Consider the following 9,192-nt stretch of genomic DNA (forward strand, 5'->3'; position numbering starts at 1 on the left):
GGCGGCGGGGGGTGGGGAGGAACTGCTCCTGGTTGCAAACCACTGGTCTAAGATGGCAGGAGATTAGGGCCAGGATCTCAGAATATTGGCAGGTATTTTCCTAGCAAACTGCGTCAGTCTATTGACTTTTAGAGTAGCTGACAAAGGGAAAACTGGTTTCCTTGCCACAGGAAATTCATCATCAATGCCAAAGAACTTAATGGCATAGATAAAAAAAGCCTTCAGAAGTAGATCATTCTGCATATTAGAAACCTCTAGAGGATATCCCAAAGCTACAGATAATGTGCTCTAGATTCACTAGCAAGAGAGTGGCTGATAACAGGATTTCTCTCCCTATCCTACCCCCCGAGTCATGTTACAGTATGCGCCACGGCCACTGTCAGTAAGGAGTGTCCAACCTGCACAGAATTTGGGTACCATCAGCCAGAGCAGCTACTGATCTATAATTTTGCTAGGTTTGCATTCACCCTTCTAAATATTTCTTTTTGGCAATTAATAGAGCAGATGGATGGAGCGTGGCCTACCAAAGATGATATCTGATTTACCAAGATGTCTCTGAGTCTAAAGCATTTAAACAGAGTCCACTCTCTCACTGCTTATTTTTGTAAATAGTTTTATTGGAACATAGCCACACCTACTTGTTATAGATATATATATAGTTATATATATATAGTTAACATATATATAGTTACATATATATATATAGTTATATATTGTCTCTGGCTGCTTTGGAGCAGCAACAGCAGAGTTGAGCAGTTGTGACACAGACCACAAGAGACAAGAGACCATAAGCTTAAAACACTTACTATCTGGTCGTTTTAATCGACTTGAGGGCACTGGGTGGGGTTGAGTATCTGGTCCTTTAAGACGAAGCTTGCTAATCCCTAAAGGAAGATGCCTGTGTTATATAAAACTGTGAACCTAGATTCTCATTCTGTTAGTGGGTATAAAAGATCTTCATTTATGCTTTCATTCAATAATTATCACTGAGTACCTACTATGAGCTAGGCACTGTGCTAAGTGTTTGGAACATATTAGTGAACAAAACAGATATTTATCTTTGCCTTCATGGAGCTCGTATATTCTAGCAGTGGGGGGAGAGAGAGAGACAATAAACAAAGATTATAAATAAATTATATAGTATGTTAGAAGGTAGTAAGTGCTAAAGGCTAAAACAAAAACATAGAGCAAGAATGGTGATTGGGAACAATGGCTGGGGGAAGTTGCCACTAAGAGGGTGGTCAGGGCAAGTCCAGTTGAGAAGTTGACATTTGAGCAATGACTCAGAAGTGAAAGAATCAGCTGCGTGCAGAATTCCAGGCAGAGGGACCAGCCAATGCAAAAGCTCTAAGGTGAAAGCGTGCCTAGCTTATTCAGGAACAGCACGGATATCAGCACGGCTGGAAGAGAGAGAACAAGGGAGGCAGTGGGGAGCAGACAGGTCAAAGAGGTCATGGGGGAGGGGCAGGGAGTCCATATAAGACCATTGTAAGAACTCTGACCTTTACTCTGAAGGGGAGCTGAAGAGTGAATAATAGGCTTTTAGTATAAGGTTTTAAAATGATCATCCTTGCCTGCAAGGGAGAGAAAGGCAGAAGCAGAGAGATCAGTTAGGAAAGTTAGGAGACTTTTATGGTGATCCAAGTGAGAAATGATGGTGGCTCTGACTAGAATGGTAGAAGTAGAGATAGTGGAAATGGGCCAATTCTGGATATATTCTGAAGGCAAAACCAACAGGATTTCCTGTCGGATTGGAGATATGGGTATAAAAGAAAGAGAATCATCAATGATGACATGTTTTTTGGCCTAGAAGAATGGGCAGAGTTGCCATCAACTGAGATGGAGAAAGCTAAAAGTGGTACATGCTGCTTGTGGGAGGAAAGTCAGAAATACAGTTTTGAACATGTTAAGTTTGAGATGGGTTTTAGACGTCTAAGTGGGAATGTCAAATAGGCACGTAGGCTATATGGATCTGGAGTTCAGGGAAGTTTGGGAGATACAAATTTGGGAGTTGTTGATATAGGATCATATTTAAAAGTATGACACAGGATGAGATCACCAAGGGACTGTGTGTCTGCTGATAGGGAAGAAGAGAGGACTGTGGTGTACCCTCGATAAGAGATTAGGCAGAAAAGGAGGAATTAGCAAAGGGTCTTGAGGACTGCCTTTAGGATAGGAGGAAAACCAGAAGACTATGGTGTCCTGGAAGCTAACTGCCATATATTAAGGAGGAAAGTGTGACAAACACTCTTGATAAATCAAGTTTTAATGTGGTTCAGCAAAAGTTCTTTTTCACTTGAGTGTGAACCAGAAGTTTCCAACCTGGACAACCCCACATCATTTAACTTTTAGGGATCATTCTTTCAATAGATCACAAAAACGGCCTGCGCCCACTTCCAACCACTGTGGGAAGTTCCAAGACCTCAATCTCTCCAAGGGTTTCTAGGGTTGCTTCTGTTTCTCCTGGGTCAGAACATGATGCAGCCTGCTTGTCCACCATCACCTGTTTCTCCAGCTATTGCCCTCTTACCTCATAATGGTGTCACTCATCATGCTTCATTCTTCCAAATAATCTGCCACTTAACATGTCCTGAGGTATCCAAACTGCATGAAAGGTTTAATGGTAACGGAAGGCTACAGCACAAAGCAGAAAACAGCTTCAAATTCAATGCACACATGCCTGCTTACAGAAACTTAACGGCCATTCTCTATCTCAGCAAACTTCTCACTGCTCATATCCCCCAGCAGACCCCTGTCTCCTGTCATGTTTCTCGAATCTCAGTTCTCTTCACCAACCTCCCCCACTTCTTTGAGTTCTTAGGCCTCATTCTCTTTTGCCAGGGCATTTAAGGGAAACACAAATTTCCTTCATTTTATTATTTGGAGCAACTGATCTCTCTTTGGATCCTCCTGGTCCACCCACGAAGTTCACCTTTTTCAACTTTTTCAGCCAAAAAGGTCCATCTAGATGTTCACTGAACAAAATGACTAGCTCTCTAGCAATAAATTATGCCCAATCCCTGGAAATCAGAAAGCCTACATTCAATTTTTAATAGCAGTTTTTTCCTCTTTCTGTTAAATAAAACAAAAAAACTACTACTACCAACCAACCAGGAGGCCATATAGCATGGTGGTTAAGAATACAAGTTCTGGAATCAGCAGATCTATATTTAAACCTTATCAATTTACTTAATTTGGGCAACTCTAAGCCTCAGTTTTCTTATCTCTAAACATGGGATAATAATAGTACCTACCTTACTGGTTTATGTTGTTGGTGTTGTTAGGTGCCGTTGAGTTGGTTCCGACTCATAGCGACCCTGTGCACAACAGAACGAAACACTGCCCGGTCCTGCGCCATCCTTAGAATCGTTGTTATGCTTGAGCTCATTGTTGCAGCCACTGTGTCAATCCACCTCGTTGAGGGTCTTCCTCTTTTCCGCTGACCCTGTACTCTGCCAAGCATGATGTCCCTCCCCAGGGACTGATCCCTCCTGACAACATGTCCACAGTATGTAAGATGCAGTCTTGCCATCCTTGCTTCTAAGGAGCATTCTGGCTGTACTTCTAAGACAGATTTGTTCGTTCTTTTGGCAGTCCACAGTATATTCAATATTCTTCGCCAACACCACAATTCAAAGGCGTCAACTCTTCTTCGGTCTTCCTTACTCATTGTCCAGCTTTCACATGCATACACGATGCCACTGAAAATATCAAGGCTTGGGTCAGGCGCACCTTAGTCTTCAAGGTGACGTCTTTGGTCTTCAACACTTTGAAGAGGTCCTTTGCAGCAGATTTGCCCAATGCAATGCGTCTTTTGATTTCTCGACTGCTGTTTCCATGGCTATTGATTGTGGATCCAGGTAAAATGAAATCCTTGACAACTTCAATCTTTTCTCCGTTTATCATGATCTTGCTCATTGGTCCAGTTGCCAGGATTTTTGTTTTCTTTACACTGAGGTGTAATCCATACTGAAGGCTGTGGTCTCTGATCTTCATTAGTAAGTGCTTCAAGTCCTCTTCACTTTCAGCAAGCAAGGTTGTGTCATCTGCATAACACAGGTTGTTAATGAGTCTTCCTCCAATCTTGATGCCCCATTCTTCTTCATATAGTCCAGCTTCTCATATTATTTGTTCAGCATACAGGTTAAATAGGTATGGTGAAAGAATACAACCCTGACGCACACCTTTCCTGACTTTAAACCTGTCTGAACAACTGCCTCTTGATCTATGTAAAGGTTCCTCATGAGCACAATTAAGTGTTCTGAAACTCCCATTCGCAGTGCCATCCATAGCTTGTTATGATCCACACAGTCAAACGCCTTTGCATAATCAATAAAACACAGGTAAACATCCTTCCGGTATTCTCTGCTTTCACCCAGGATCCATCTGACATCAGCAATGATATCCCTGGTTCCACGTCCTCTTCTGAAACCGGCCTGAATTTCTGGCAGTTCCCCATTGATATACTGCTGCAGCCGTTTTTGAATGATCTTCAGCAGAATTTTGCTTGCGTGTGATATTAATGATATTGTTCTATAATTTCCACATTCTGTTGGATCACCTTTCTTGGGAATAGGCATAAATATGGATCTCTTCCAATCAGTTGGCCAGGAAGCTGTCTTCCATATTTCTTGGCATAGATGAGTGAGCACCTTTAGTGCTGCATCTGTTTGTTGAAACGTCTCAATTGATATTCCATCAATTCCTGCAGCCTTGTTTTTCACCAAAGCCTTCAGAGAAGCTTGGACTTCTTCCTTCAGTACCATCGGTTCCTGATCATATGCCACCTCTTGAAATGGTTGAATATCGACTAATTCTTTTTGGTATAATGACTCTGTGTATTCCTTCCATCTTCTTTTGATGCTTCCTGCATCATTTAATATTTTCCCCATGGAATCCTTCACTATTGCAACTCGAGGCTTGAATTTTTTCTTCAGTTCTTTCAGCTTGAGAAACGCCGAGCATGTTCTTCCCTTTTGGTTTTCCATCTCCAGCTCTTTGCATATGTCATTATAACACTTTATTTTGTCTTCTTGAGAGGCCCTTTGAAATCTTCTGTTCAGTTCTTTTACTTCATGAATTCTTCCTTTTGCTTTAGCTACTGGACACTCAAGAGCAAGTTTCGGAGTCTCCTCTGACATCCACCTTGGTCTTTTCTTTCTTTCCTATCTTTTCAGTGACCTCTTGCTTTCTTCACGGATGATGTTCTTGATGTCATTCCACAACTCATCTGGTCTTCGGTCACTAGTGTTCAACGTGTCAAATCTATTCTTGAGATGGTCTCTAAATTCAGGTGGGTATACTCATGGTCATATTTTGGCTCTCGTGGACTTGCTCCGATTTTCTTCAGTTTCAGCTTGAACTTGCATATAAGCAATTGATGGTCTGTTCCACAGTCGGCCCCTGGCCTTGTTCTGACTGATGCTATTGAGCATTTCTATCGTCTCTTTCCACAGATATAGTCAATTTGATTTCTCTGTGTTCCATCTAGTGAGGTCCATGTGTATAGTCACCGTTTACGTTGGTGAAAGAAGGTATTTGCAATGACGAAGTCGATGGTCTTGCAAAATTCTATCATTCGATCTCCGGCACTGTTTCTATCACCAAGGCCATATTTTCCAACTACGGATCCTTCTTCTTTGTTTCCAACTTTCGCATTCCAGTCACCAGTAATTATTAATGCATCTTGGTTGCATGTTCGATCAATTTCAGACTGCAGTAGCTGATAAAAATCTTCTATTTCTTCATCTTTGGCCCTAGTGGTTGGTGTGTAAATTTGAATAATAGTCGTATTAACTGGTCTTCCTTGTAGGCGTATGGATATTATCCTATCACTGACAGCACTGTACTTCAGGATACATCTTGAAACGTTCTTTTTGACGATGAATGCGACACCATTCCTCTTCGAATTGTCACTCCTAGCATAGTAGACTATATGATTGTCCGATTCAAAATGGCCAATACCAGTCCATTTCAGCTCACTAATGCCTAGGGTATCGATGTTTATGCGTTCCATTTCATTTTTGACGATTTCCAATTTTCCTAGATTCATACTTTGTACGTTCCAGGTTCTGATTATCAATGGATGTTTGGAGCTGTTTCTTCTCATTTTGAGTCACGGCATATCAGCGAATGAAGGTCCTGAAAGCTTTATTCCATCCACGTCAGTAAGGTCGACTCTACTTTGAGGAGGCAGTTCTTCCCCAGTCATCTTTTGAGTGCCTTTCAACCTGAGGGGCTCATCTTCCAGCATTGTATCAGACAATGTTCCGCTGCTATTCATAAGGTTTTCACTGGCTAATGCTTTTCAGAAGTAGACTGCCGGGTCCATCTTCCTAGTCTGTCTTAGTCTGGAAGCTCAGCTGAAACCTGTTCTCCATGGGCGACCCTGCTGGTATCTGAATACCGGTGGCATAGCTTCCAGCATCACAGCAACACACAAGTCCCCACAGTACGACAAACTGACAGACACGTGGGTTTATGGTGACTATTAAATGAGAAAATTCATGTCAAATCCTTAGAAGTCCCCCGCACATAGAAAGAGCTAAATAAATCTTAATTATTATGTATTAAACTTTAAGAAATAAATTTAAACAAATATAAAACCCAATGCTGGTAAGGCTAAATGGAACTAAACATAGATTTATATTATAGTTTTAATGGTATTATAAATGATTCTTTCTAGAAAACTCTCTGACTAGCCATTTGAAAAAAAAAACCAAAAAAAACCTGTTACCGTTGAGTCGATTCTGACTCATAGTGACCCTATACGACAGAGTAGAACTGCCCTATAGGGTTTCCAAAGAGCACCTGGTGGATTCGAACTGGCAACCTTTTGGTTAGCAGCCGTAGCTTTTAACCACTATGCCACCAGGTTTTCCATTCATATGAAGGAATATAAATTGTTGACATGCTTTGATGTCTCAATTCTACTTTCGTATTCCTTAAGGAGATAATGTGAAATAAGAAGTTATGAAGATGTTTGCAGCACTTCTATTCATAACATCAAATCAGAATTAACCAAAAAGCCCAACAATGGGGAAATGGCTAAGAAAATTACGACCTATTAACCTGATATAACCCCATGTTACCTTCAAACTTAATGAACAAGGAGGCAGTGATTTAGAAAATGAAAATGTAAAAGCAGAACTAAAATAATGCTTACACATGGAATACAACTATGTAAAATGTGAAAACTTCTAGGAAATCAGCATAAAAGCTGAAGAGATGACCATGGTTAGAGTGAGTTCCTTTTTTTCTGGTAAGGTTGCTTAACTAAGTTCATCAGCTCCCACCCCGCCCTCTGCTGACCGCTTGGTCTTCTGTGAGTATGAAAAGTCGTACTGATTAACATGGCATTTTGATTTCTGCTTCTATGGCACGGAGAGTTGAGGGGCTTTTTTTTTTTTTTAATAAATTGCTTCTATATTTTCATTTATTCATTCAACAAATAATGAGTGTCTCTGTGCCAGGCACTATATTAGGCAGCAGAGATTCAATGGTGAACAAGTCATACATCGTCTTGGCTGCCACGGTTCTTACAGTTTAGTGGGAAAGAGGGACATAACACCAAAAACTACACGTGATTTGGGAACACTGAAAGGACTCAGGATTCTAGGGAACACTCAACAAGGAAAGCATACTAATCCAGCACGCCAGGGAAGGTTTCCCTGAGGAAGAGATTACACAGGAGTTTCCCTGTTGAATAGTCAGGGGAGTCACAAAACAATTATGCATACATTTTTTGAATGGGAAACTAATATGCTTTGTGAACGTTCACCTAGAGCACAATAAAATGTTCAAAAAAAAAAAAAAGTCAGAGAAGAGGTAGGGGGATAACGGCAAGTGGGAAGGCTTCAAGGGAGAAAAGAATGTGTTGCGTCAGAGGAACCAAAAGGTGGCCTGCAGGGTTGGAACACAGTAAACAAGGTCAGAGTGGTATGGCTTCTAAAGTGGCAGGAGAAGCAGTGAGGGGCTAGATTATGCTGAGTTTTATTAAAGATATTGGCAGAATATAAAAGGGACTGGGGGATGGTGAGGAGTGCTGGTGGTGCAGCGGTCAAGCACTCGGCTGCTAACTGAAAAGTCAGCAGTTTGAATCCACTCAGTGGGAGAAGTATGTGGCAGTCTGCTTCCAGTAAAGATTATAGCCTTGGAAACCCTATAGGGTAGTTCTACCCTGTCCCTATAGGGTCGCTATGAGTCAGAATTGACTCCACGGCAATGGTTTTATGTAGAGTTAGGCATTCAGCTGCTAACCAAAAGGTTGGTTGTTCAAACCTACCCAGGAGCTCCACAGGAGAAAGATCTGCTCCAGTAAAGACCACAGCTTAGAGAACCTATGGGGCAGTTCTACTCTGTCCTTTAGGGTTGCTATGAGTTGGAATTCACTCTACAGCAATGGGTTTGTGGGGATGGAAAGTATGAGTGAACACTGGAAGACTACTTTCAAGGCTGTTGTAGCAGTCCAGATGAGATGATGGCTGTTTGGATTAGAATGGTGGCACTGGAGATGGAAAAAGATACATGGATTTAAAGGATACCTAAGATGTAGAATCAAAAGGACTAGAAGAGTGATTAGATCTAAGGGTGAGAGTGGGACGAGTCAAGGATGACCCTTAGATTTCTGCCTAGAACTGGGTGGGGCAGAGGTTCTATTTCCTGAGATGGGGGACACCGATGAAGCAAGCTTGATGGGGGGTGATGAGTTCAGCCTTGGGACCTACCGGATTTAAGGAGCCCATGAAATATCCAAGTGAAGATGTCCAGTGGGCAAGTACATGGATACAGAAGTTGAAGTTCAGAAGAGTTCAGCTGAGAAGTACATGTCTGAAATGTCCAAACCTATCAGCGGCCTTGGGAATAGACGGGAGAGCCAGAGTGAGGAGAGTACAGAAGGAGGGGAAGATGGCTTATGAGACAAAACTCTGAGATTCCACAATAAGCAGAAACGAAACTGGCAAATGAGAATAAGAGTGATCAGAGAAGTAAGAGGAAAACTAGGACACTGTTCTTACTGGTTTTACATCAGTTGAAGAGTGGTTTGAAAAAGAGGGTCTAATGTTTGGTAAGAGGTCTAATAAGGTAGGAACTACTAGAGAACTTAGTTTTTTTTTTTTTTTGTAGAGTGGTGGGGCAGAATTCACATTAAATTGAGAATTGGGAAGGTTAGATGACACTGACTACAGACAC

The 9,192-nt window shown here is 41.6% G+C and overlaps 1 protein-coding gene across 1 annotated transcript; it reads right to left on the reverse strand.

Moving 5' to 3' along the window:
* Positions 1-748: 748 nt before the first annotated feature.
* Positions 749-9,127, reverse strand: LOC135227268 (uncharacterized). The gene is made up of 2 exons (XM_064267323.1): positions 3,255-9,127; positions 749-2,634 (listed from the first exon to the last, which is right to left on the reverse strand). Exon 1 carries the CDS (start codon positions 5,139-5,141, stop codon positions 4,125-4,127), a length of 1,017 nt encoding a protein of 338 aa, XP_064123393.1. The 5' UTR covers positions 5,142-9,127; the 3' UTR covers positions 749-2,634; positions 3,255-4,124.
* Positions 9,128-9,192: the final 65 nt, after the last annotated feature.

Source organism: Loxodonta africana, chromosome 13 (assembly GCF_030014295.1).
Source record: "Loxodonta africana isolate mLoxAfr1 chromosome 13, mLoxAfr1.hap2, whole genome shotgun sequence".
Taxonomy (NCBI): Eukaryota; Metazoa; Chordata; class Mammalia; order Proboscidea; family Elephantidae; genus Loxodonta; species Loxodonta africana.

What these genes read in the sequence shown, in the direction of transcription:
- LOC135227268 (XM_064267323.1), bottom strand. Translation starts at nt 5,141, where the DNA reads ATGTCAGAGGAGACTCCGAAACTTGCTCTTGAGTGTCCAGTAGCTAAA.